General features: G+C 38.9%; 6 protein-coding genes across 8 annotated transcripts; 3 read left to right on the plus strand and 3 right to left on the minus strand.

Annotated features, from left to right (window-relative positions):
- The first annotated feature begins 7 nt into the window (after nucleotides 1–7).
- On the plus strand, nucleotides 8–2,945 carry LOC140769678 (uncharacterized). 2 transcript variants are annotated; one of them, XM_073110487.1, is made up of 4 exons: nucleotides 8–413; nucleotides 956–973; nucleotides 1,055–1,239; nucleotides 1,742–2,945. In XM_073110487.1, the coding sequence occupies exons 1-3, from the start codon at nucleotides 50–52 to the stop codon at nucleotides 1,237–1,239; spliced, it is 567 nt and encodes a 188-aa protein (XP_072966588.1). In that variant the 5' UTR covers nucleotides 8–49; the 3' UTR covers nucleotides 1,742–2,945. The 2 variants fall into 2 exon arrangements, with proteins under 2 accessions (XP_072966588.1, XP_072966587.1); XM_073110486.1 differs by lacking the exon at nucleotides 1,742–2,945 and adding an exon at nucleotides 1,327–1,436 and having other exon boundaries at nucleotides 9–413.
- A 146-nt stretch (nucleotides 2,946–3,091) lies between these two features.
- Nucleotides 3,092–5,012, minus strand: LOC140769677 (probable WRKY transcription factor 53). 2 transcript variants are annotated; one of them, XM_073110485.1, is made up of 4 exons: nucleotides 4,448–5,012; nucleotides 4,223–4,351; nucleotides 3,601–3,919; nucleotides 3,345–3,497 (listed from the first exon to the last, which is right to left on the minus strand). In XM_073110485.1, the coding sequence occupies exons 1-4, from the start codon at nucleotides 4,732–4,734 to the stop codon at nucleotides 3,486–3,488; spliced, it is 747 nt and encodes a 248-aa protein (XP_072966586.1). In that variant the 5' UTR covers nucleotides 4,735–5,012; the 3' UTR covers nucleotides 3,345–3,485. The 2 variants fall into 2 exon arrangements, with proteins under 2 accessions (XP_072966585.1, XP_072966586.1); XM_073110484.1 differs by having other exon boundaries at nucleotides 3,092–3,919; nucleotides 4,448–4,996.
- Nucleotides 5,013–7,680: 2,668 nt separating this feature from the next.
- LOC140770157 (RNA polymerase sigma factor sigE, chloroplastic/mitochondrial-like) lies at nucleotides 7,681–10,803 on the plus strand. Its single transcript, XM_073111188.1, has 5 exons — nucleotides 7,681–8,337; nucleotides 8,528–8,674; nucleotides 9,109–9,345; nucleotides 10,028–10,291; nucleotides 10,449–10,803. The coding sequence occupies exons 1-5, from the start codon at nucleotides 7,753–7,755 to the stop codon at nucleotides 10,641–10,643; spliced, it is 1,428 nt and encodes a 475-aa protein (XP_072967289.1). The 5' UTR covers nucleotides 7,681–7,752; the 3' UTR covers nucleotides 10,644–10,803.
- An 8-nt stretch (nucleotides 10,804–10,811) lies between these two features.
- Nucleotides 10,812–13,266, minus strand: LOC140770156 (protein WHAT'S THIS FACTOR 1 homolog, chloroplastic). Its single transcript, XM_073111187.1, has 3 exons — nucleotides 11,393–13,266; nucleotides 11,063–11,207; nucleotides 10,812–10,941 (listed from the first exon to the last, which is right to left on the minus strand). Exon 1 carries the CDS (start codon nucleotides 13,073–13,075, stop codon nucleotides 11,480–11,482), a length of 1,596 nt encoding a protein of 531 aa, XP_072967288.1. The 5' UTR covers nucleotides 13,076–13,266; the 3' UTR covers nucleotides 10,812–10,941; nucleotides 11,063–11,207; nucleotides 11,393–11,479.
- A 500-nt stretch (nucleotides 13,267–13,766) lies between these two features.
- LOC140769769 (pentatricopeptide repeat-containing protein At3g53360, mitochondrial-like) lies at nucleotides 13,767–15,836 on the minus strand. Its single transcript, XM_073110635.1, has one exon. It carries the CDS (start codon nucleotides 15,834–15,836, stop codon nucleotides 13,767–13,769), a length of 2,070 nt encoding a protein of 689 aa, XP_072966736.1.
- A 716-nt stretch (nucleotides 15,837–16,552) lies between these two features.
- On the plus strand, nucleotides 16,553–27,107 carry LOC140769597 (ATP-dependent zinc metalloprotease FTSH 9, chloroplastic/mitochondrial). Its single transcript, XM_073110356.1, has 17 exons — nucleotides 16,553–17,359; nucleotides 17,848–18,001; nucleotides 18,306–18,398; nucleotides 18,502–18,590; nucleotides 19,422–19,545; nucleotides 20,647–20,766; nucleotides 20,943–20,993; nucleotides 22,529–22,590; nucleotides 22,976–23,033; nucleotides 23,655–23,780; nucleotides 23,858–23,938; nucleotides 24,415–24,544; nucleotides 25,081–25,229; nucleotides 25,376–25,657; nucleotides 25,739–25,828; nucleotides 26,243–26,296; nucleotides 26,406–27,107. The coding sequence occupies exons 1-17, from the start codon at nucleotides 16,818–16,820 to the stop codon at nucleotides 26,541–26,543; spliced, it is 2,343 nt and encodes a 780-aa protein (XP_072966457.1). The 5' UTR covers nucleotides 16,553–16,817; the 3' UTR covers nucleotides 26,544–27,107.
- Nucleotides 27,108–27,582: the final 475 nt, after the last annotated feature.

Genomic DNA, 27,582 nt, shown 5'->3' on the forward strand with positions numbered 1-27,582 from the left:
GTCCGAAAGAAGGCACCGTTCCCTTGGATATCCAAAACGCAGGGGAAAAATGATGACAAATTGTTGCCATTGGAACTCCGGATCTAAACCCCATTTCCTTCTCCAATCCAAATTCCATGGTTTTATCCCACACACTTTTCCCCAATCCCTTCAAGCAATTAGAACCAAGAAATGCTTCGGCGGCAGGAGCAAGAGAAGACCACCCACTTCATCAAGCTTTAGAGTCTTGTCTGGGCTTCTTCCCGTCGACCCCTGGTCGCCGACCGTCGATTCCCAGAGCATAGCATCTCAGCTCTTCGCTGTCTCCCTCTTTCCCTACTTGGGTTTCTTGTACTACATCACCAGGTCAAAGACTGCGCCAAAGCTGACACTTTTCGGGTTCTATTTCCTTCTCGCCTTCGTTGGCGCCACAAGTATGTTGCAATCTCTTCTGGGTTTCTGGGGTAACAGCGGATTAGATTTCCTGCAGTGTTTGGTGAATTCTTATGTTCGATGAACAATAATTTCGTCGCCGACTCAGTGTTCGTGTTCTTTATCCTGATTAAAAGAGGAATAAATGAATTTGCTTTGGTGAAGAAAAAGTTAAAAATGTCCAAACCAGTTAAATTCTTTGCTGTCCTTCTAGTCGTCAAACTGTTATCTTTAACTGGTCCGTCCAAAAATTTCTGCCATACCCAACGATAGTTCTTCTGGAAACGAGATTCCCGTTATTAAAATTGCCAGTTTCTCAAGTCCAAATTATAGACGGAACTCTATGAAAATTAATTAGTTTTGGGAAAAAAAAGAGCGAAAGGAGCTAAAAAAATAATGCTAATTGATTTCCTAAACACTTGTTAGGTTGTTGTTTTCATTTTAATTTAATTATATGAAATAATGCTGATTGATCTTTTAATTTTCCACTCTTCACTAACTTATTATTTTCTTTCATGTTTTTGGCTCCATGTTCTTGGAGCAGTACCTGCTGGAATTTATGGTAACTATCTTTGCCAAGATTCCGTTTCATGCAGTACCTAAGTTTACTTTCATGTGACAATCAACTTGATACTGTTGGCAGCAAAAGTGCACTATGGAACCTCCTTGTCCAATGTTGACTGGCTGCATGGTGGTGCAGAGTTCTTACTAACTCTTACCAATTTGTTTATTGTATTGGGGCTGCGAGAAGCTTTGAGGAAAATGAAAGACCCAAACAACAGTTCTTCTGAACCTGTTTCAGAAATCAAAGAGAAAAGTTCTGTCTAGGTACTTGTACTGCCTCGTTTGACATTCCCTGTTGAACATACTATTACTATTTTGTTCTATGAATGAATGGATTTTGCTATTTTGCAGTCAGACCTCCATCTGTCATCCCAGTAACTGGATTTCCTTGTTGTCAGATGGTGTGTCATTTCTTCATAATGAAATTGCTAGTAGATGTAGCTCAGATGGTTAACTCTACAGACTTTCCAAGACGAGTATCTTTATTACTAAGGGATGTTTCGAGTCCGTATGTATTTTAAAGTTTAATTTATAGACTGAAATTTACCATTACAGTACTCAAGATTAGCTTATCAGGCAAATGAACTTGTATCGGATCTTATGTAGTAAGTATTTTCAGTAGATTTTAGGATATTAAGTAGGCAATACCTACTACACTTTTATCCTGATGTAAACTAAGAATTCTTTTGCCTTGAACTTGTACCTACATGTTTTATATTTTAATGTAAAAATGGACCATTTACAAATGACAGCCTTTATTTTTCAGATGCATTTTCCTCAGATTTGGCCTGAGTTACATCCCTTGGGTTGGTAAGGTTGTTCAAAGCTGAAAGGATTGATTCATGTAAGCAATCAAATTGAAACAAGCTAGAGATGGCCTCCTATGGCTTCTTTCTAGGGTAGTTGGATGAGCAATTCTGGATAACAGTATTAGCACCAATCAACGATGGCCATGCCACAGGTACGAATCGTGCCGACTATCGACTAGCATGACACAGCACATGCCGTAAGAGGAGAGAGAGAAAAAAAGGATACTCACATTCACCTTCACCGTCGCCGATCGTCGCTCGCCTTCACCGTCGCCCATCGTCGCTCGCCTTCACCGTCGCCCATCGTCGCTCGCTTTCACCGTCGCCCATCGTCGCTCGAGCAGATTGGGTGTCCTAGCCCGAGAGAGAGAGAGAGAGAGAGAGAGAGAGAGAGAGAGAGAGAGAGAGAGAGAGAGAGAGAGAGAGAGAGAGCAACGCGCTCGGGCGACGGCGATCGGCAATGGGTAGCTCGATGACGAGGTCGACGGCAAGCGACGGAACTATTAGAAGGGGTGCCATGCGGCATTCCTCGTGCCATGTGCCGGTACGCCGCCGGCCATCCATGGCACCAATAACATGAGGACATTTATTGGTAGTTCTTCAACCTAATGGAAAGTTCCTAAACGAAAGTATTTTGACCGAATCTAAATTACATGTTCTCTTAATGTCATAAATCAGAACAAGGCTTGTTAGTTATGGTAGTTTTAGATTGAATTACATTGTTGCCTTTGATAGCTGCCACATATCATCTATTAACATGTGCACATTACTGCCATAATTGTTGCATCTTGTTGGCATTACAAATGGAATATGCTGATAGTGCCGAGGCGTATAATCTTTGAGATTATTAGCAGTAAATTTGGTTGCAGGATTAGTTATTAGGGGGGTTCATGCTTATCTGCTACCACAGCAACTTACATAGGAGTTATACATCTAATATGTTTAATTTCTTTATGAAATGTTGTCTTAGCAAAATAAGTCATCAGTCATGACAGCTTAATTTCTTGAGCTACTCCATGCAGATCAGTGAAATTTCCTGAAAAATGATTGCATCTGGAAATCTTGTGTATCTGTTCTGTGTGTTGAATTGACTGATCACGTAAAATGACTTAAACTTGATGCCCTCTAGGCTGTAAAGGATGATTAACATCTAACATACATGTTCTTGCATATTCATTTAAATACTTTATATAAAGGAAAAGTAGGATGAGTGGATGAAGGATATGTATAAGAAAGCCTGTTAATTTTGTAGAATGTGCTCAGGTTAGCTAATCATGTTTCTTCGCTCTGCAATAATAATACAAGTATACAACATAAGTTTCTTTTTCCGTATACTTCATTCTGATCAAAATAGTTTGCTAAGTGGATGATGAAATAATCTTCATCCATCTTGCATAAATTAGCTGTTACAACTACAATTCAGAGAGAAGGTATTTTTTAGCCCTCTTTGAAAAATACAGAACTTCCTTCCTACATCAAACTATGACTGAAATCATTTGGCCATTCCTACCTATTGCTTCCTGCAATCTCATGGAAAGAAACTAGAAGCATCAATCTGGAAAAAATTTGGATCAAAATTGAATTGTTCAAGCATGAAATCCATGTCTGCCATCGGAGAATCATTTGTTGAGGTGGCTGCGGATATCACTTCAGTGAGGTCAGATTCTGATTTGTGAAGACCGGGCCCTCCTCTGCAGCTACTCATCTGGCACGCTGACATTGAGAAGTAGTTTAACTCAGAAGGTGCAGGCAAGAGAAATTGAGACAAGTCATCGAGTGTCAAAGGTGAACAGAAGATGTTATCGTCAGGCATTACACTGCTGCCAGCTGGTGTGGAGGAAAGTGAGAAGGACATAGAGTTCCATTCCTTGGCCTCTGAGTCCAGGTCTTCAGCTTTAACCTCGAGGCTTGCTCGGAAACTCTGGAGCAGGTCTGGTTGCTGATGTTTTTGTTGCTTCTGCTGCTGTTGTTCTTGTTTTCCAGTAGCTGATGCTGGGACAGATTTGGGCCTCTGGTGGCATGTGTGAGTCCCATGGTAGGTGACTTCAAAGATGGATGGGTTCTCATCGGTTCGCTGTACTTGCTTCGTCGCCAGGCAACCGCAGGTGTTCCGGTGAGTGCATCTGTAGTAGCCTCTGCAGTGTATAAGAAATTTCTGAGTAAGGGGTGAATAAGGATCAGATATGGAACAGATAGTAGCAAAGTATTATCTGTATATGCTTGTATCTTGTTAACAAGTAATTGAAGGATTAATTTTACTCAAATCTTTACTATGTGTGGAAAAAGACGTAAGAAAATAAATTAGGATGCATAATTGTACATGTGTTTTTTGAAGTGCTGCTAACCAGAAGTTATCATGCAATCTAGAAGGTAAAGTACCCAACTTTTTTTATGTGTGCGCGGTAAAGAACCTAACTTTCCAGGTTGTGTATACTGACCTTGGAAATTTGGCTCCAAGAATATGTTTCTGGCCATATTTCCTCCAACTGTAGCCATCATCCAGGGGACCTTCAACTCCTCCCCCTGGGCTCACCTTCACCTGACTTCTCCATTTGGGCAGTGTCTTCCTACATTAAGATACAAATCATTCGTCTGTCACCATGCAAGTCCCTTTCTTTCACAAGTATTCATGGTTTTGTTTAGTTTGATCACTAAATTAGTACCTTTTCTTGGACTTCTCTCTAGGATCATGATACTTAAATGGCTGATCAGAAGTCTCGCTGCGAGGGCTCCCGATGACGGAGCACGGCGACTCCATGCGGCAGGTGGAGTTGCTCTTCTTCGCCATGCTGATTGACTTCTCAAGTGATAGATTTATCTCTGGTGTTAAAGATTTGCAGAATTCAATAGGAGAAGGCTGATCCATGTGGTCTTCCAGCTGCCTCACTAGTTCTTTAATATGACATAGCTCGGCAACTAGAAGGGATTGATCACTCCCTGAGCTCTCCATAATATTGAAAAAGCAGTGGGAAGATACAACAATTGAGTAGAGCAGAGGATACTAGGAGGTAAATTGGGAAGCGGGTATCTGATAAAAGGCTTTCCAAAGCTTTAAAGTAGCTAAATTTTGAAGTGGGTATAGAAGACGAATGCAGCAGTGCAAGAACTAAGGTAAGCATCAATGGTCTTTACCTTTCTCTCTTCCTCTCTTTCCTTGCCTCCCGGACCAAGACAGATACTGAGATGTGAAACTAAACATGGGTGGCGTTCTTATAGAGAAGAAGAGAAAGGAGGCTTGCGCGTTTAGCCTTGTGTACTAATTAAGTGATGGGAATTGACTATGAACATGGACTCGCCCACAACTATGATCCTTTTCACCTATTAGATTAGATTTTCTTCTTTCCAGCAGAAGGATTAGTGATTGGACGTAAGAAAAGCCAATCGTAGGACCAAGTCTTGAATCCTATTGCACTCTGTGGGATGCCACATTGGAAGGGGAAGATGCTTCGAAACTGACCAAGAATTTTTCAAACATCTAAACGCGTTACGGTGAGAGGGAGTTGTAAGAAATAGTGACTTCATTGAATGTCCCGTTGCTTACGGTTTGGTAGATTAATCAAAAGATGGGATTTTAGCATTACAACCACATGCGATCGAAGGAATAAGTGGAGAGAGAGAGAAGAGAGAGAGAGATGTTGATTTGCTTGATATGGTCTTCTTTTTCTTCTCATGATAGGAAGGGAGAGTTAAAAAAGGACACGGTTTCTTCGACAATTCCATCCTTTGTACCTTTCCTCGATGTTTACTTCTTGTCCTTCTGAGATTAGATTTGGGCTTCGTGCATCATGCCAAGGATTGTTTAATTTATTTGATGATGACACTACACACACACACACACATATATATATATATATATATGCATGTTTATAACGAAAATGAACTATATGTTGATGAGCAACTCATATTAAATGCAAGAGTCGTCTTTGCAGCATTTTTATTTGATTTGTCTCTAACGGGATAATATATTTTACCTCCGAAGTGCTTCTCCGAACTTTTATTTCCACTATTTGATTCTTCTGTAGTTCTACTTTACAGAGGATCGTTAGTTTTCTCTTTTAATTCTTAAAATATTCGCCACCTTTAAAATATAAAAGGGATAAAAATTAAATTAAAACAGGAGAGTATAATTGTAAGACAAAATTCACAATTAAAATTAAAAAAAAGAAGCTTTTGTAGTTAATTGACATAAACCAAAAGGTGCATTTTAGTTTTTCCTTATTAAATTAGAATAAATCTTACCCACAGAACACTTTATAAATATTCTACGAGATGAGATAACAGTCTATTTAATTTTATATGGACCTCTCAAATCATACAGGTGATAAATTTATAGACGCAGTCTAAATTATAAGTCTATTTTCTTTTGTAATCGGACACAATGGAAGATACAAAATAAAAAATAAATAAATTAAAAGTTTGTGCTCGAAGACTATAATAAATTAACCAAACTCAATTGCGCGTACTCGTGTCACTAAAAGTAGGACCGAGTCACCTCACCCGAATCTCACGGCGAGTTTGAAATTATGAAGTGATAACGAGTTCATATCACCTTTGTTTGAGTTCATATCACTTTCCAATCACTTGTAATCTTTGTCCACCATTCTGCCAGCATACCATTAAAGAATCACATAAAATAAGTTCCCATTAAGGAATTCAATGCCTAAGTAACTTACTTTTTGAGGAGTAATCACTCCCAAGTATCTTCTAGGAAACAAAGGTTGCAGTAGCTTTTGTCAAAACCTATGTTGTCGAATTTCCACGAGGAACTTTTATAGGCAAACCAAGTCATTATATTACGGATTTTTTTTCTTCTAAATTATAAATAAATAAATAAACACTACCTTTGCTAAGAGAATTTTCTAAATTAGAATGAATTGAAACAAAAATTAAGCAGCCATAAACATAAAATTATTACATGTGAGCTTATTGTAGTCGTTAATGATGATAATATTTCTTTTTAGCCAAATGATTCAATAAGAATTATTAATTTCTCTTTCTCCTGATTGAACAGTTGAGATTAAATAATACAAAATAAAATTAATCTGAAGTATCGATCACTTTTTTAAATTGTAAAGGTAAATTAGTTATATTTTATTTCTCTCTTTAGCTATCCATTTTTTTTATAAAAAATAAAACTAATAATAAATACTTAAATTCTAATTTTTGTATCGATTAATCCAGTCGTATATGTAAAATGTTTTATATACCCTTTAATTTATCCCATAATGAAAATTATTTTTAATAACTAATTTGTCAGTATGGAATATTTGCTCTTTTTTTTTATTGTTCAGAAAAAAATTATATGTTCAAAATACAGAGAAAAATAATTGATAGTTTGAACAAACTCTGCTATTTGATAAAAAAAACAAAGGCATAAAAAAATATATCAAGCTCAAAGGATGCACGAAATAAAACGAAAAATTATAGAAACAACCCTAGGATTAGGAGAATTCAAGTTAGAGTCCAAAATAAGATAAATTGTATAATGTAGGGGTTTTATTGCAAATTTCCTTTAATTACAATCATTAGTATTGCGATGCTTGCTAGATACAAACCGAAACTCGAGCCCAAATGTGTCAGAGTTGGATATGGATGTCCATATACAGTATTCCCTATCCTTCGCCTCACCTACCACGTGGACTTATGAAATATCATGCACCCTATAGAATTCGTCCACGTGGCACCAACGCCGTCCACTAATATCCTGTTTCAACCGCAAGTGTATCCCGCCAGTCGCCATCCACCTCATTTCTCTCCCTTTCCACGTCGCTCTCCATTAAAGGCCGTCCGATCAACCAGCGTAGAGGAATCCTGACCGTCAGATCCCGACAAGCAACACGAACTTGTGGTCGCCGTGCTCCTCCGATATAGCTACCCGATTTGATTTTATTTTTCCTTCGCCCGCTCCGCTCGCCCTCCTCGGGATGTCTCTATCGCTTTGAGATACGTGCGTAGCCGTGATATTCGCATGGGAGCGGCCGCCGTCCCCAGCTCGGCCTCCCAGGCTCCGTTCGCCGCAGGCGGACGGAGGTCAGCGCCGTTCCGGCGACTGTTCGTCTTCTCGGCCTTGGATTCCAATGCGCCCACCAAATGTCCGATCTTGGTCCTCTCCATTTCCACCAAGCAGTCTACGAGAGTTAATGCCGTCTCGATAGAGGAAGCCCCCCCTGCTACCTCTCCTCTGTCTCCTCCCTCCGAGTCTTTCGCCGTAGAGTTCGATTACAACGAGGTGGCCGCCGCGCTCGAGAGCATCTACGAGCTCAGCCCTGCAGACTTCTCGGACGTAGAGGAAGGAAGGATCGAGAAGGGAAATGAAGACGTTGGTTTTGTTAAGGTGGTCAGGAATAGTGAGAGGAAGGTGGAAAGGTTGAGTCTTGAGAAGAGGGTAGCTTTGAAGAGGCGGAGAAGGAGGAGGAAAGAAGAGGACGGTGTGGTGAGGGATCAATATGCTTCGAACGACTTGGGTAGCTTGGATTGGAAGAAGACGAAAATTCCTCCCGTGCTTAGTTCCTCAGAGCAAATGCGGTTGTTTAAGATGATGCAACCGATGAAGGTGAGCGTCAGGGTCTCTGTTTTTGGTTGCAAGTTTGAAGACAATCCTTATTTGAATGTAGCTTTTGTTCTTCTATTAAATTTCCCAATAGAGGATTTGGTATTCAATATTTATTCCCAGAAGACATCCAAATAAGTTCTTATCTGTGACTTACTCATTGGTTAGTCCAATTCTTTTCCATTCAATGTAGGCAATATATGGTGTGAAGCAAAACTTGCATAGCGATCTGCTTCGGGAACCATCACACGGCGAAATGGCTGCTGTACTGAGTATTAGTGTCTCAGAGTTAAGACGACAAGTTGAGGTTGGTCGAGCAGCAAGGAACAAACTAATTAAGGTATTCACAACTACTCGAACGTGCCATGTCAATCTTTGAGGTTCTTTTTGTTGATCGATCATTTGGGGGATTAATTTGCATTCCTTTTTATCACTTCATTGTCCAGAATTCTTTGCCGAATCTGTTTCTCTGATGAAGGATAGACTGATAGTTTCACAACATCTAGTATTTGATTCTCTATATAGAACTATGACCGTGTTGTATCTTAAATTTAGCTCTTCGCTACTACCAAGCAGATATCTATTCAGATGGCAGATTGTAATCTATATAGAACTACTTTGTTTATGTCTGGGAGAATTAAAGCTGCACCATGTTGTTAACATCTTCATAATTTTCAGATACTAGCATATCCAGTGCTCATCAAATCTTCTCTGTATTTAGATATGCGATGTTTATGTATGTCTACTTCTAACTTGTAATTGGATATACTGCAGCATAACCTCCGCTTAGTTTTATTTTTCATCAACAAATACTACCCGGAGATTGCGAATGGCCAGAAGTTCCAAGATCTCTGTCAAGCTGGTGCAGAGGGCCTCATTAAGGCCATTGATAGGTTTGAACCGAAGCGTGGCTGCCGGCTATCCACATACGGTCTCTTCTGGATCAGGCACTCCATAATTCGATCCATGACACTCTCAAGCTTCACAAGAGTCCCCCTTGGGATCCAATCGGTATGATAAACTTTGTTGCATGCTACTCTAGTAGGATTGTTTGCATCTTCTTGCTTTTCTTCACATGCTACTTGGTGATTCTTCTTTCTAGTTTCTAGTACTCCCATTTGTTGTGATTATATCTTATATCACCAGCTATCCTGAATCAGGCATTATGAATGTGTTATCTTTTATCTGGCTGTTGATTGAAACTAATACTTACCAAGGATGCACAGTTCTTTGCTTGCTTTTTAGTTTTATTTGAACAAATTGAGTTCTATTGCATACTACAAAGTGCAGTGGTAGGTACTATTAAATATGACATAAAAGCTAATATCAAAGATTTTTGTCAGAATTCTCAGAAAAGTATGAGAAAACACAAGCTACACTCGGACAATTCCTCACTGCCTGCCCGCGACCTCGTCGTTCGACTGAAATTGTTCCTTCTATATGATTATAAATTTGATAAGTAATTATATCTTTTTAATGTGAACAAAAACAATGCTTGAAGATTCAGGACTTCAAATTTATTCTGGATAATTTTATGAAATAACAGAGTCGTTCCTAGACCTGGATCTGTTTTCCTGTTAAGCAATGTCTTTTTTTTCTTCTTGAGAAATTTTCTCTGTTAATCAATGTTGTTGCTGCCTTTCTCTTTTCATCCTACTATTGGTGTTTCAATAATTACTTACTGATCATGCAGTTCAGACAAGAGATCCAAAAAACCAAACTAAAGTTGTCATTTGAATTTGGAAGACAACCGACAGAGAAAGAAATCATTGACCATGTAGGAATATCACAAGAGAGATATTATGATATCATCAAGACCTCAAAACCAGTCTTATCCCTTAATTCCAAGCATGGTGTGACACAAGAAGAGTTTATCAAGGGAATCACTGATATTGACAGCGTGGGTGGAAACAAACGCAGACAACCAGCAGTTATCCGACTTGCTCTTGATGATGTGGTAAATGTCTATAGACAACTTGTCTTGAAAGTATTCCACCTACTGCATTATAAGTGTATCTATTCCAGAGTTCAATACGGTCATATTTTTCTTTTGCTGCATAGACTAGTGGAGATTACAACTGAAAGTTTGCTCACTAGTTACGACAATTCTACAGCTAGATTCACTGAAGCCCAAGGAGAGTCTAGTTATCAGACAGAGATATGGGCTCGACGGCAAGGGTGACAGGACTTTGGGAGAGATTGCAGGAAACCTCAATATTTCAAGAGAGATGGTCCAGCAGCATGAATTGAAGGCACTTATGAAGCTCAAGCATCCGGTTCGTGTCGACTACCTCCGTAGATATGTCTGACGTGGGCAAATTTGATCCCATTTATTTGTGATATCATGGCAGTTTTGATGTATATTCCCTCCATGATACACATTCTGTGTTGTACCATAGACACAGTAACATATACAATGAGAATTGTCATGTACAACATTTGTTCACGCAAGGTGGACATCAAGTGTAACTTTGTATCTCCAAGATTTATGAATAGATGAATCTTCACATAGTTAAGCTGAATTCCTCTTCTGTAACATCTCACGACAATAAAAACCTCCAGTTATCAGCAGGCTAATATATGCAACAAATCAGACATTTGAGGACCCTGCAAAGGTTAATCACTTCAATCCATACTGTAAGAAAGAGGGACTATAAAATAGCACACTGCAGCTAAATCATTGATCCTTCATGAGAGAGAGAGAGAGAGAGAGAGAGATTTAAGAAACCTTTTCTAAGAGGGAGAATAAGCTGCAGTAACCCATCTTTGGACAGAAACAATCTAATAGGAATCAACAAGCTGCTGTCTCGAGTTCAGAGTACCCCCAAATCCACAGCAACACAAGCTTATTAGGATTTCCTCTTCTAGAAGACCTTATTAGAGATACATCCACAACAACACATAAGATTATGATATATGTGAATTACAAATAAATAAATCCGTTAACTTTATGCACTAAAGAAGATTGTAAATTGAATTTTGTAAGAACAGTCAATATATTCTTTTTTTTTCTCTCACTACATTACTTCAAAAAGCCAATCTGGAGTCCTGGACTTACATGAGCCATAATAGAATTACTTTGCAAAAACCAGTTTCACTTTTCTATTCAAGAATTGGACTTCCACTAATAAATGGAGTTCCATTTTCACCACCTTTCTCTTGGTCTGCCATCTGGAAACATGGGAAGAAGCACTTTGTCTTCAGTAGTTTTTGGGGCATTATTTGTTTGTGCTCTGCTTCCTTGTAACTGTAAGCTTTCACCGTCTTCAAAATCTGGTGGTGATTCATCATCATCGCTCCAATCATCATCCCCATCATAATCCTCCTCATCATCTTCACTTAATTCACTGCCAGAACCATCGAGCATCAAACCATCCACATCTGACCACCCCTCATCATCTTCTTCTCCATCTTCTTCTGATGCTTCCTTACCTTTATCTGTCTCATCAGTCTTCCGTACACCCCTTCCAGGGAATCGTGGGACAGCAACAAGTGCCCGCAGCTTTTCCTTGAGAAGGAGCAACTTATCCTTCTCAACAAGCTGAGAATCTCGATAAGCTTCACGGAGGAACACAGAATCCCTATCCCCCTTCAATGAGACATAAAACATATCAGGATGCCTTATCAGCATTCCCCTCAACTGCTGTGAGAATCGGAATTCTTCCCTAAAATGTGTGAGATGATCCACCAACGTTTTCTTCTCGAGGGTGAGGCTTAATATCTCATGAACTACTGCACATGCATGCTTTTCCTTCTCAGCTGTTCCAGACCGCAGCTCCGAGAAATCAGAATATGGGGATATGTAAGGCATATCCCTAAACTGAGAAATTCTCCTCATCTCTCCCTTGGATAGAATTAGACCCTTAGGAAGCTTCACCCTGTTAAACCTAGGAGGCCTATCAATGATCAAGTTCCTCTCCTCCATTTCTCTATTCCTGTTCTCTTCCTCTGCTATCTCAGCTGCTGAGACTGCCAGCTCAGGATCCCAATGAGTTAACTCCAGTGCCGGACCACGATCTGTCCGAACTACCTTGAAATACTGAGGATACCTTTCACATATGGTGTCCCTGAACTCTGTTGGAAGACCGAGATCAGTTTTCAAATGCGCAATCTTCTCCAAAAGAATCCGCTTGTTCAGAGACATCATGAGAAGCTTCCTCAACTTTACAACAAGCAACTGTTCCATCTCATTCTTCGCCCTCAGTTCCTCCAAGTAAATCTGCTCTGCCTCGGGGGTCAGCCTAAACTTAAGAGAGTAAACACCTTCCTCCACGATATTGAAAACACCTGGAAAGCGCTTCAAAAGAGCAATGAACCGTCGCTTCCGGGTAAGCCCGAGGTCTCTCCGGTAGCGGCCCAACTCTCGCAGGCTCATAATCCTATCAGGCTGGTTCACAAGGATGTTCCTAATCTTTAATATCAACTTGAGCTTCTTGTCTCTTTGTATCACGTTATCAAAAGGGAGTTCCTTCCTTCTCTTGACAACGGCCGTAATTGGATGAAAGGGCAAATGGGTTCTCTTCTGCATGCCCAAACCTAGCTTCTTCTCATGGAAAACGAGGTTCTTGCCAAAAAGGGATGATTTTTCATGGGATGTGGGGGAAAAAGAGAATTGCGACCTTGGGGAAAAAGTCGAGTTGCGAAGATTTAGGTAGGAAGAAGAAGATGGGTAAGAGAGGAAGAGTGGAAAAGGGCTAGGAGAGCATGGCCTTTGGGATGAAAGGAGCAGTTTTGGATCCATGAGAGCGGTTGAATCCAAGAAAATGGCAGTAGAAAGCAAATTTGTCTGTAGATTACAGCAACGAGGCAAAACTAACCGAAGAAGAGAAGAGGAACATACCAAGAAGGGTTGCTCTTCGGAGGAGGAGATTGGTCTGCTGCTACTCTCGGGCGCTGAGAGGAGAAGGCTCAAGAGGGTTTTGAGAACAAAATCTTCACCCGAGTTGATATTTCAGAAGAGGATTTTGCATATATGCCCCCTAAAAGTCCTTTTATTTGCGGAACTACCCATACAGAGTTCAAATTACCCATGTACGGTGTACCAATTAGCAAAATATAAGCAAATTCTGTAGTCTTTCTCCGAGAGAAAAAGAAAAGCCATCACACAATAGTTAAATGGTTGGATCTTATCGTGGGTTTAATTGGGGTTAACATTTGATACATTTTTTTATTAGAATATTATACGTATATAGTTTAAAATTAGTATAGCTTATGTTGAATAATTTAATTGTACAACTTATATATTGAAATAAATATATATGTTTTATGAAGTCAGAGTATGTTAACTGTTTAGATTAATATCTTTGTGTACTAAAAGTCTAAAACAAAAGAAGTATGAGAACATAACATACGGAATTTTTTTGTCACAAAATTCTTTTTCTGGAGATATAAACATTAACTTCCATTTTCCAAGACTACTCCAGTAGGCAGGCCTACCAAAATCTTTTGTTTTGGCAATCAAATAAAGCATTAAGACTCTGACTATCACTTGAGATAATCAAAGAGGAGACTAATAAATCACAATTACTATTACCACATAAAACATGATTAAGTCCAGAATAGGAGGAGACATTGGCTACTAAGTCCTCCAAAATTACGTAGATGTCATCTCTTTGAGGATGATTTCTATCCTCCACAGAGAACACATGAACAGTGTTATTCACCTCTATCCAACTACAACCAGGATCTTTCTTTACATTCAGGCCTCTTAATCTTTTCCTCACTTCCACCACATCCTCCCACCTCCCCAATTTTGCATAGATATTTGACATAATAACATAAGCAGGCATATGCTTTGTATCCAAGCATAATATTTTGTCAGCCACCCTCTGGCCAGCTTCCAAGTCCATGGAAAACCAGCATGCAGTGAGTAGGGCTACCCACACCACTGTATCAGCTTCAATTGGCATTTCATGTATGAATTCCTCGGCTTCACTAAGACGGCCTGACCTACCAAGAAGATCGACAACACATGCATAGTGTTCCAGGGATGGAACCAATCCATAACTCTGCATAGAGTAGTAGAATCTCATGCCTTTGTCAACCATTCCAGCACGAGAACTCGCTAAAAGAAGTCCAACGAAAGTAACTGCGTTAGGGTGAATTCGATGTTTTAGCATCCTTCCAAACTGTAATATAGCTTCAACTCCGCGTCCATGGTGTGCAAGCCCATTAATTAGTGATGTCCAAGAGGCCACATTAGGTGAAATGATGTGGCTGAATGCAGTCCTGGCATCACCTATGCTACCGCATTTAGAGTACATATCAACAAGAGATGTCCCAACGTAGACATTAGAATCAAAAGGTGTCTTACTCAAGTGGGCATGAAGCATTTTTCCTTGCTCGAGAGTTCCAATGCCTGCACAAGCACGAAACAGAGCAGAGAATGTAGAACGGCTGCATTCAATCGATGAACGACGCATGACAGCAAATAGTTTCAGAGCTTCTGAAGGCTGCTCGTTTTGAATATAACCTGAAATCATAGAATTCCATGTTACTGTGTTCTTTACCTCTTTTATATGTTCGAAGAGTTTGGATCCTTCCTCAAACTCACCACTGCGATGACAGACTGAAATCATGGTGTTCACAGAAACTATATTTTTGCAAGGCATTTTCTCAAATAACCTCTTAGAATCTACAATCCTACCATCAAGAGCATAGCCTTTAATCATCAAATTATAGGAAGCTGGATTATGCTCAACCATCTGACTAAAGACCAGCTCAGCGTCTCTTATCCTGCCAATTGATATGAGACCTCCAAGGAGTGCATTTGAAATGCTCAAGCATGGATCATCCAACTGATCGTAAACCAACATGGCATCTTTCACAGCATCACAATTGCAATATAGATCAATAAGAGATCCTCTGATTGATTTATCTGACCCAAATCCACATCGAATCAAACATCCATGAATCATCTTCCCATAATTCAAGAATCCTAATTTCGCACAGGTCCTCAGAACACTATCATAAGTAAACTCATTGGGCACTGCATTACCACTCTCTTTCATATGAAGAAACAGCTCCAAAGCCTTCCTGCACTTGTCCGCACTCCTTGCATATCCCGATATCAGAGCTGTCCATGAGACAACATCTTGGGTCGGCATCCTCTCAAGGAAATGTAAAGCGTCATCCATTAGATTGCACCTAACGAAGCCGACCAACATCGGACTCCACAGCAGTGGATTCCTGCAATGCAGCAACTCGAAAAGCCGGCATGCAGCATGAATATCAAAGCATGAGGTGTACAAATTAAGCAAGGCGCACCCAACCAATTCAAAATCCTCGGATCCAGATTTTAGGACAAGACAGTGTATCTGTTTCCCCGCATCAAAAGAGTTTGATCGAGCACACGTGCCAAGAACGGAAGAGAAGGTGGTCTCATTGAGTCTAACACCGTCGCGATGCATATGGGAGACCATGTCTAGCGCTTCTTCATTTCTTCCCCACTTAGCATAGCCTGAGATCATGGCATTCCAGGATACAACTGTTCGTCGGGACATTGTGTCGAACAATACGCGGGCATTCCTGAGGTCGCCTTTGTTCAGGCAATAGGTTAACTTGATGTTATAGGCCACCGTTTCAGATAGAGAACTATCTGCAGATTGTTGGAATCTCGATAGGAGATTAGCTTTATGGCGTCGTTTATTCTTCCCTAAAGGGAAAAATTTGTGCTTAAGGAACATTGTATCATGCAGCTAAGCGAGGTCTCTTGTGCCCACTGTGATTACAAATAAAGTAGGAGTTAGAAGTTGGATATATATATATATATATATATATATCCCCCTCTATATCAGTTTAAATCACTTAACCATTCTGTGAGTCTTTGCCATTTTATATTAACTTTGTAAACTATTCTCATTGTTTTTCATTATATTTACTAATTTATAATTATAAATACTTGTAGAAATTGCTTATCAATTGCTTTTGTCTAAATTACAACTTACAGGCTCTGAACAAATTTGGCCAAATTTTTATTAGGCGTATAATTAAGGATTCGAAGACCAAATCTAAGGTAAGAGTTAGTTAGGACCACCACTTGTGCTGCCAAATGCCAATGGCATGCTGGTGGTCGGAAGTGCTTTGGTTGGTTTGATGAGAAAAAGGCAAAACAGAGCACCTCAATTTCCAGCCACACTAGTTAAAGTATCTAATAAAGAATTCCTTGCTCCCAGGGCTAAGCCAAGTCAAGCTGCCATCCTCATCCCCGAGTCAAACTTTTTTTCTCTCCTATTCCTAAGTCTAACGCCAATCCATTGAGGACGCTTCAACCCTCGAGATAAGGTTCCGCTCTTAATCTCTTCTCTCCTCTCCTCTCCTCTCCTCTCCTCTCCCATCGTGTGGCTATTAACTCCAAAACCCTTCTCTCGTCCTCTCTCCTCTCTCCCAACCCCACCACTGAGAGAGAGAGAGAGAGAGAGAGAGAGAGAGAGAGAGAGAGAGAGAGAGAGAGAGGGTCGAATACCTCGGGACCCTTGTCGACCATGTCGACTCTTCAAGCTTCCCTCCTCCTGCGCCCTTCTCCACCCTCTCTTCCTATCCTCCGCCGCAGGAAACCCTCCGCCGCCGCCTTCTTCTCATCCAATCCGCTCTTTAGATCTCGCTGCCGCCTCCGCACCGCGTTCTCTCCCCGTGCATTGCCTCAGGAAGCGCCGGAATCGGGACAAGATCCGATCTTAGACCCCAGGACTCTGGGAAGCTCTGATATTTTGCGAGAAAACGGCGCCTTGGGCTCTGCAGAGGAGGCCGAGGTGGTAGTGGAGGTTGGGGATGCGGTGGAATCGACGATGGTGGAGACGGGTGAAAAGAAGGGCGTGGAAAGTGAATTGCCTATCGCGGCGTTCTTTGCCGGAGTGATGGCTTCGACGAGGAAGGGGTTTGATAAGTTGGCGATGTCTGAGTGGCTCAGTTGGTGGCCGTTCTGGCAGCACGAGAAGAGGTTAGAACGGCTTATTGCTGAGGCTGATGCGAACCCGAGAGATGCTAATGTCCAGAGTGCTCTTCTTGCGGAGCTCAATAAGCACAGGTTTGATTGTTGGAATTCTTCTCTTGCTCTAGTTCCCTTTCTCTTTCAATTATCTATTCCAATTTGGAGATACAGCAATCTAGGAAAATTTCACTTATCCTCCTCCGTCCCACACCTTTTGTCAGGGTACTGCAAGCATTGAGTTCAATATTGCTTTTCGTTTGGAGGATTCATCTTTTTGCTAGAAATGTGACCCAATTCGTTATTATATGCTATGTTCTTGTCCTTATAATCAATTATCAAGCGGTTCTAAAACAGTGCTTTATGGCCATCTTCTAGACAACCATGAGAATTAGCCATCTTAGAGGATGGAAATTGATCCATTGCCATCATTAAGGGAGGCTCGAAATAGTTTTAACTATGAGTTCCCTATATGTGGTTGATTTAGCTAGTACGTTGTCAATTAGTTTTCATTTTGGCTTCAATTCACCTGAACTGTTTGAATCTTTTCTATCTTTCTGAAACTTAAAACGTTTGCTTCCTGACAGCCCTGAATTAGTTATCAGACGTTTTGAGCAAAGAAGCCATGCAGTGGATAGTAAAGGAGTCGCAGAATATCTTCGAGCTCTGGTTGTCACTAATGCTATAGCAGAATATCTTCCAGACGAGAGATTGGGAAAGCCTTCTAGTCTCCCAACATTGGTATTTTAAATTCTTACATCTTCAATGTTGGATATTCTGCAGTCACTCTATTGGGGCCCCAAAAGCTAAAATGCTGTTGTTCATGTTAAAATCCATGCTCTCCATTTCTTTTAAGTAGAAATTTCTAAGAACTGGGAGTGATGAAACTAACACTAACCTATTCAATTTTCATACCACATAATTTGGTTTACACACCATTATGGAAAGCTACTATCATTAACTTCAGTTATGTTTCATTCTCCATTGACAATGACTTCACTTTATGAACTTTTGACTTTTCCTGTATATACTTTTATGTCAGTAGTTGCAAGAGTTGAAGCAGCGTGTCTCTGGGAATGAGGATGAACCATTTTTTAACCCTGGAATATCAGAGAAGCAACCGCTGCATGTAGTCATGGTAAGCATGTATTGTTAGTAGGATGTTTAGGTAGGGTATCTAATAGATGATAAGCTTGTATTTCTCGTTCCTTCTTGTCTTTTACTGAGTTATTTCTCATTAGGTTGACCCTAAAGCATCAAGTAGGTCTACAAGATTTGCACAAGAGCTCTTCTCAACCATCCTGTTCACTGTTGTTGTCGGTTTAATGTGGTATGTTTCTCATTCATTTAAGTAACTATCGAATCTGTCAAAGTTTTGTATCTTATATATATGCAAAATGTCTTCTTAGTACTTATTCATGTCTAGTTGAATTATTATATTTTTTCCTCCCAATATATCTTGGCTTTTGATCTAGCATGCTGATGCAACTAGACATATCAATTGCTAGGGTGATTTTGACACGTTACAATCATCCTTCAAGATCACCTAATCATTCCTTCCACTTCTAGTTTGTTCGTCAGCTTAGTCTTTGAAACATATGATTTTCTTTTCCTCACTCTATATAACTGAATTCTAACTTTGTTAGTTTGCTGCTAGTTGTATGAGCTTCTTTGTTTGTGCATTCTTCTTTGATGACCTCTAGAATTCTTCTTGTAAGTCATTCCTTTGTTGTGGATGATGATAAGTGGGAGAATCTTGCATTTATACCACAATGGAAATTTATGCAATATTTGTTGCCACCAAAGATAAAAGAAAAACTGAAGACTTGAAAGGCATCTCTTGGAAGAAAGATTGAAAGAAGGAATAAGAAATATAAGGGAATGACTGTGGCCAAGATGTTCCCAAGAATTTGTACTGAAAATGTTAAAGCTTCAATACGGTTGACCATATATTTGGCCCTCTTTCTGTTTGGAAATTTGTACTTTTGGAAGTAAGGAGGATTTATTCAAACTTCAGTATTATTTTTTAACGTTGCTGGTAACCTTTGTGCATAGTTTGGATTTGGAAACTTAGCTCAACTTTGACTTCCGTGGCATTCTTTTTAATTTCTTCCTTTATCTTTGTGGTTCTTCAGCTATTTTTTTTATCATTCATTGCCAGGGTAATGGGTGCAGCTGCTCTCCAAAAATATGTTGGCAGCTTAGGTGGCATAGGGACCTCAGGTGTTGGTTCTGGTTCTACTTATACCCCGAAAGAGTTGAACAAAGAAATCATGCCAGAGAAGGTAGTGTGGTTTCCTATCTGTGCTTTCTTACGGGAGGATTTTCTTTATTCTCAATCTTAAATTATCCCCGTGTTGTATTTCTCCATAGTAGTCAATTGTTTTACTACATTGTTTTGCTTGTCCGAGGAAATGATCGCATGAGACTGAATATGTTTTAAAGACAAGAAGTTAAGAATGATAATCAACAATAGAAATGACACTTTTTCTGGTGGAATAAATTTAATGTGCATGAACTTCTCTTCCCTGAAAGCAATACTATGACACCCACAGGAAACTTGGTGCATCATGCATGTTTTGAGGGACCCTTTGTTGATGGTTCCATACTGTTTCTTTGGAAGACTGTCATCTAATCAGAATTTTTTTTGTGAAGCATTTGATAAGATTTATTTCACGGCATAATATTTGTCATCTAATATATATTTTTTTCTAAAGTATTTGAAACGATTTTGTATCACCACATAATTCTGACACAAGTACTGTATTATAGTACAATTCCCATCTTTGTAAATGATGCAAATATACTTTCTAGTTTGTAAGACCGTATAGTTCTATTTCTATGATCCGTGTGCCCTATAAACTATAAAGATATTTTGCTTTGATACTATCTTTGAATTTTAAATCCCCATATGCTTTTGTCCATGCTATTCATTTTGATGGAGTGAATTAATTCAACCTGCACGCTATTGTTCTTTGTTACTCTGAATTTATTCTTGTGCAAGCTGAGTGATAGACCTATGTTTTATGTGGCAGAGTGTTGGCAGTTAAGAGAACGTTTTTAATGGTGAAGCTGAGACAAGGATGTTGGAAAGGAAGTGGCTATTAATAAACAATTTAAAAGTAATTCATATCAAATTAGGCTTTTTAGAGGTAGTAATTAGCAGCATCTGCAGATAATATGGCGGAAAACTGTTTAAGATTGTTTGGACAGAATTTGCTCAACATATGATTGTTCTACAAAAAAAATTGATTCCACCTGTTTAAACAATATTCTTTTTCCCTCTCGTTTAGTATCTTGCATCTCAAATCTTAACTCCGTCAAATGAAAAGGGTGAAGTTTTTTTCGTAATGCTTATTCATGGGTTTTTGTCTTTCTTTGTCTAGAATGTTAAAACATTTAAGGATGTTAAGGGCTGTGATGATGCAAAGCAAGAACTTGAAGAAGTAGTCGAGTATCTTAAGAACCCGGGAAAGTTTACTCGCCTTGGAGGAAAGCTGCCAAAGGTATACCAAGATTTTTGTTACTTTTGGTTCTTGCTTGTTCTTGTTTCAGAGTCCTGATAACAATTTCTCTAGATAAGAATTCTGAAATGCTTATGTTGAGTTCTTTTGTTCTCACAGTTGCTACTGTTCTTCAGGCTGCTACATGAACTTAAAATAGATGTATTCTTTTTTGATAGGGAATTCTTTTGACTGGCGCACCTGGAACTGGAAAGACTTTGCTTGCCAAGGTAAGGTTATTTACTGCATAATTATAATTTTCTTCTGTTCCATGATTAAGTTACATAATTCTTAATCAATTTTAGCCTATTAGAAGTCATCTTAGAATATGCCAGTTCAAGTGCCTTGAGCAATTTCTTTGAACACTACTTACCTTCCTTATGTTAATCTTGATGTATTTGGCTTATACTTGTGGTAAGATGGCAATTTGTGGAGTTTGTTCATGATGGAAAAGGCTTAGGTGGAAAGATCATTTATCTGGGCCTGACCTGTTTATAATCATGTTGAACCAGCAACCAAGTAGTCTCAGATCCACCTCATGCCTGACTTCTGGGTCTTGAAGCTGGTCCAGTTGTTTTATGGGCAAGGAAACAGGCTTAGTGCCAGTGCTGGTATACTATTTAGGCTAGAGTCATTACTGAGGAAAAGTGATTTTTGCTACTTCCTAGCAATGATTTGATTTGGTTGTGCTCAAGTGATCTTGGGTTAAGCCTTCTCTTACTAAAATGGGAAGAGCCATTAGTGAGTATAATTCTGAGTTATTAGTTAGTGTAACTCTGCCACCTGATCATGGCATCTCCTCCTCCCAAAGGCTTTGGGTGCATGTATACTACATGCACATATCTTTTTCTTGTCCTTCTATAATATATCTGTGAAGAGATGAGTGGACCTACAGTTCAGCAGAGGGATCTTAAGGAAGTATGAGGGAGACGATAATGTCACTCCATTTTCACAAGGTTGATATGGGGGCAGGGGTCAGTTGTTCTTTAGGAAAGAATAGTTGGTCTTATTCTACAGTAGTGTTGTATCAAGCACTTGATTTCTCAGTCAAAGGCTGGTATAGTTTCACATGTTAACACCTTTATTTTTATAACTTTACGCTGGACAATAAGGATCTAGTCACAATGAAGTTGAGGGGGGTTAGTGAAGGGAGAGTGTGATACATTGCTGGCTGGTAACTACATGCCTATTTGAGTCTCTATATGTGAAATGGAAAGAAGAATACTGTATCTGAATTTATTATGCTGGAAAATGTCAACATGCCTTTTTATGGGGGTTTACAGTTCTTGACTATGCTCTAATAAATGTTATTCTTAGAGTGAGACAAAACTTTGCGATGATGAAGCAGATAAACTTTGAACAGAATAACTTCGGATAGATGGACAAATCTAGCTACTTCCTCATTATCTTAGATTGAGGTCGTAATATTCTCAATTTACGAGTTGCCATCACTTGGTTTAATTCCACATGCATCAGTAGAATCATCTACTAATTGTTAGTCATCATATAAAATGTATTTGTGGCAATTATTTTCAGTACACATTTCTTGCTGACTTTCTGAATAGAGCACTATTGTGGAAGAGAAGAGCTGTATAAACATTTTAAAAGTCCTAATATCTTATGGCCAAGGCAATGTGATTGCTTTATGTGCTCCGTGCCATATTTCCTTTTTGTTCCAATGAAATTGTCCTAATATGAACATATATCAATTTATTTATTTTATAGCAAAAACATTTAATTTTAATGGTATCCTTTTTGTCTTCAGGCTATTGCTGGAGAAGCTGGGGTTCCTTTTTTCTATCGAGCAGGTTCTGAATTTGAGGAAATGTAAGCTAGCATGCTCTGCAATTTATTTTGATTAATATAAACTCCTTTTTCTGTAGGTACCTCCCCTCCAATTTATTTTTAATTAGCATATCCATTTTTGTCATATGTACCGAGTTAGTCAATCCTTTATTTTGTATGTTACTCCAATTGGTTTCTGTCTTCCCGAATGAGTAATTCCCTCCTTAATATAGGTCTTTTAACAAACAGAAGCTTTTCTTGTTTTTGGTGAGCTTCCTTTTTGATACTGGGCAATTACATTAATATATTAAGCCTGATCTGTCATAACCTAGATATAGGAAAATGTTATGCTGCTCAAAAAAATTTATTGGTTTCATAATACTGCATGTTACATTGTAGAGATTTTCTATATGATCTGTCATACCAGGTTTGTTGGAGTTGGTGCTCGACGAGTTAGATCTCTATTTCAGGCTGCAAAGAAAAAGGTGAAATTCTTTTTTTTTTCTCTCTCTTTGAAGTTTGTAGTCTGGCATAACTTTGTGTATGATGTCTGATAGCCTTTCTGCAAAAACGAATCATAATTTGTTTGTCTTTACTGTATGTTTAATTTTGTTGTTCACTTTTTTGTTGGTTATCCTGTTTCAAATTTATCCACTCCTTTGATTGTAGGCATATAACAGAGCTAGTCATGCTGATTTTGCAAGTATACCTTTGTGGTTTCAAATCATAGATCTTTCTCCAGATATGCAATTTGATGTTATCAGATGGTGATAACATGATGTCAAACAATATCCAAAACAATTTTGTTTGTTTAATTTCTTATCCAGGGGCATTCCTTTCCACTCTAGCAAGTGCCATATGTGACCAGAAATGCAGAACTCCATTATCCATATGAACTTAGGAAGAGACTTTTGATATCGACATGATAACCAAAGTCACTAGTATCAAAACCATTTGGCTTTTTCTGTTGTTTTTTGTAAACTGTGCCTTCTATTTTCACTTTGCTTTGGATATGCTACATTTTGAATGTTAAAAGCATAAAGTTATGGGTTTGTAGTCAAGAAAATCTGTATTAAATCTGTGCCACTTCCGTTTGCCTATCACAGGCTCCTTGCATCATTTTTATTGATGAAATAGATGCTGTGGGTTCCACCAGAAAGCAATGGGAAGGGCATACGAAGAAAACATTGCATCAGCTACTCGTCGAAATGGATGGCTTTGAGCAGAATGAGGTTAAATCTGCAGATACATTTAGTGTTCTGAAATGAATCATTACTGCCACTCTTAACTGCATCGATGTACCATGCAGGGCATAATATTGATGGCTGCAACAAACTTGCCAGACATTCTTGATCCAGCATTGACAAGACCTGGTAGATTTGACAGGCATGTAAGTGCTATTAGAAGTGTAATAGACAACCATTATTTTTATGATGCTCATGACCTGTGAGCCTTTGTGTGTGTTTGCGCCTTACTGTTATGTGTAGTGTTTGCAAGTGTGATGGTGGTGTGAGGATACTTGTGGGTGGGTGGCACTCCCACCCCCCACCCCCCACCCCCCACCCCCACACATGCCTGTGTGTTTATGGATTCATATTTATGTGCCTGCGTGTATGCGTCATCTGCATGAATGAGTATATAAGTTCTGTACGACATATTTTGTGCCACCTGTTGCAGTATGAATGCACCAGTATGATGCAGGCAAGCCATTCTCTGCCGGTTGGCACGATATCATGTTGAGAGACATATATTGTGCCAACAGGCTGCAGGCACATCTTATGGCAGCGAGCTCGTGTATTTGTGTTTCTTGTGCTGATTTTCTATTTCTGTAGTGGAGGCATAACAAATTACAATACCCTTTTGTAGATTGTTGTTCCAAGTCCCGATATGAGAGGCCGTCAAGAGATTCTGGACCTCTACTTGCAGGATAAACCATTGGCGGATGATGTAGATGTCAAAGCAATTGCTCGCGGTACTCCTGGTTTCAATGGTGCAGGTTTGTTTTCTTTCTCCATATGCATAAGATCATTGTCATTTTGTGTAGGTAGGTAGCAAATAATTTTCACCATATGAAACCGTTGAAGGTACTTGTAGTTCACTCTTCAAAAGATTAGCAATTGCATATATCCCCCCAGCATATATGCCCCTCAAAAACCTGTAAAATTGCATCTGATGAGTTCATAGTTTAAAAATCAGAATACGATGACATGTGCAGATTGTAGGCAATCCACATACTGATGAGACTGTGGATTGAAGCATACAATTGTATGCCTCAAACTTTTTAGACTTCACGAATCTAGTCAATCCATATTGCTGATTAGACTTCTGGGCAGAGTAACTAATAGTAGAGTGCTAAACTGGGAAAAACATGACTAGGGATATATATGCAAATTCTAATGATATATATACTATGTGACAGTGTTGATCAGCTTTTTTTTTTTCTTTTTTTTTGCTGGATCAATATTTTAGTATGCTTTTCCAGTTGAGCAAGTAAAGGAAGAACACTAAAACTATTTCTCTACTACTTGCTAGATCTTGCAAATCTGGTAAATATTGCAGCTATTAAGGCTGCAGTTGATGGTGGTGATAAATTAACTGCTGCTCAGTTGGAGTTTGCAAAAGACAGGATAATAATGGGAACTGAGAGGAAAACTATGTTCATATCTGAAGAATCAAAGAAGGTATTTCGATAATCTTTTTAGTTTCTGCCATACCAGTGGCACTGCTGCCTTTGGCCTTAATTGATCTTTTGCTGGCTTTGCTGGGCTAGTTTAAGAGAACCACGAAAGATGGTACTTGAACTAACAGTGACATCTCCTCCTGCTAGCTTACTGCTTACCATGAAAGTGGTCATGCCATTGTTGCACTCAACACTGATGGTGCTCATCCTCTTCATAAGGCTACTATTATGCCACGTGGATCTGCCCTTGGGATGGTGACCCAGCTTCCTTCTCAAGATGAGACGTCCATTAGCAAGAAACAGTTATTAGCGCGTCTTGATGTCTGTATGGGAGGGAGGGTCGCTGAAGAGCTTATCTTTGGTGAAGATTATGTTACGACTGGTGCAAGTAACGATCTCCATACAGCTACAGAGCTTGCCCATTATATGGTACTTGTTTCCTTGTTTATTAAATGATGTCGGATTTCTTTTATCAAGTATCAATTTTTTGAACTTCCTATTGCTTCTCAGGTTTCAACTTGTGGGATGAGTGATACGATTGGTCCCGTGCATGTCAAAGAACGACCAGGTTCAGAGATGCAATCGCGTATAGATGCAGAGGTTTGTATTTTGAACCTTGAGTTTTTTCTGTAAGCGTAAAAAATGTGACTCATGTTTTTTTTTATTAGTCTATTCCTGCCTGTATTAACCAGTAGTACATTAGTAATTTATCCTGAAAGCTGATGGAGTACCGATACATTTGCTTGAGCTTTTTAATCTCCTTTTTTATTCATGATGCACTTAACTGAGTACTAGTATTAATCGATTGCTGTTGATTAATTTTGAGATTGAGTACTAAAAGGGTTCTAATCTCAATCACGATGTATTGGCTGATACTTTAATTCCTTGATTGCTACTTGAATATTTCTTGAATATGCCAATAATTGATTTCATTTTGGTATCTGTTATTCTATCAGCTTTATAAGCCTTGATCCATGAAGAACATTATTATTTTGATATTTTTTTCTCATGCAGGTTGTCAGAATTTTGAGAGAAGCTTATGATCGAGTGAAACAGTTACTAAAGAAGGTTTGTCCCTGTGAAATACTGTTTGCATATGTGATTCTTTGTACTAAGTGCTTGAAACTTCTTTGCTTTTACTTATTTCTCACTGGAATTCAATTGTTTCTTTTTTTAGCATGAAAATGCATTACATCTGCTAGCAAATGCACTGCTTGAATATGAAACACTAAATTCAGAGGAGATAAAACAAATCCTCAATCCTTACCGAGAAGTTCAGCTTTCAGATCAACAAGAAGAGCTTGCATTGACTTAAGATTTTGCAAGTATATGCATCCAATCATCCACTACCATGAAGCAGTTTACAGTGATGAGAATTCAGGAATATTGGGATACATCATCAGTTCTTTCTCTAATTGGTCATCAAATGGATATATTGGAAGTAGCATATTCTATCAAAATTCACACTCGAGCGAGGCGCAAGTGTTACAGAGTGGAAAAAAAAAACCTTGCATTGGGCTGTGAAATCCTGAATCTACTTGTTTCGCTTATCCGCTATTAACTGCAGAAAGGAGCATCATTTAGGGAAGAGCTTAAGTCTGCTGAGTCTGCTGAAGAGTAATATTTCTCTTTCTTTATCGAAAGGATTTAGAAGGAAACTGTGACACTAAAGACTAGCAAAAAGAAGTTATGTTTACAAAATGTTCTGAAGAAGCTGCCCCAAAGTGCTGCACAGCATTCTGTTGCTACTCACTATATTTATTGTAGTTAGGCCTTTTTCGTTTTTTTTTTGTTTTCTTTTCTATTGGAGCCTCTCGAATGGCCTTACTGTTATTATGACTTCATATAATTGAGTAAAAGATAAGATAGATTGCCGACAGTTCTTGATTTGTGCTATAGTTTCCAAGATGTCTATTTAACTGATTCAAATATAGATCCTTTCTACTCACAGGTGGTCTCTTAATTGTTTTTTCTTCTGTCAGTGAGAGATAAGTGAAAATCTAACATGTCTCAATTAAATTAATATTTCTGAGATTTAAACCCCAAAAACACCCATACAACATGAGTAATCTTCATGTTATCTAAATCCGTTTTGATGCATTATTTATCCGATTGGCCCTCTGATATACAACATGAGTTCCTGAATCATCTCTTATAAAGCTTTAAACTTTTCAAACAAATATTTAATTGCTTTTGTTTCTTTAAAAAAAAAAACGGATTTGCTTCATTTATTTCGCTCTCCTCCCGTGGTGTCATCTTCACATAATAATCGATCGACTTGCTCATTCAATTCATTGTTTGTCCATTGCATCAAAGTTATTGTCAGTATTACGAACTTTAAAAAAAAAAAAGAA

Source organism: Typha angustifolia, chromosome 11, assembly GCF_048772165.1.
Source record: "Typha angustifolia cultivar Huaian chromosome 11, ASM4877216v1, whole genome shotgun sequence".
In the NCBI taxonomy this organism is placed as follows: domain Eukaryota; kingdom Viridiplantae; phylum Streptophyta; class Magnoliopsida; order Poales; family Typhaceae; genus Typha; species Typha angustifolia.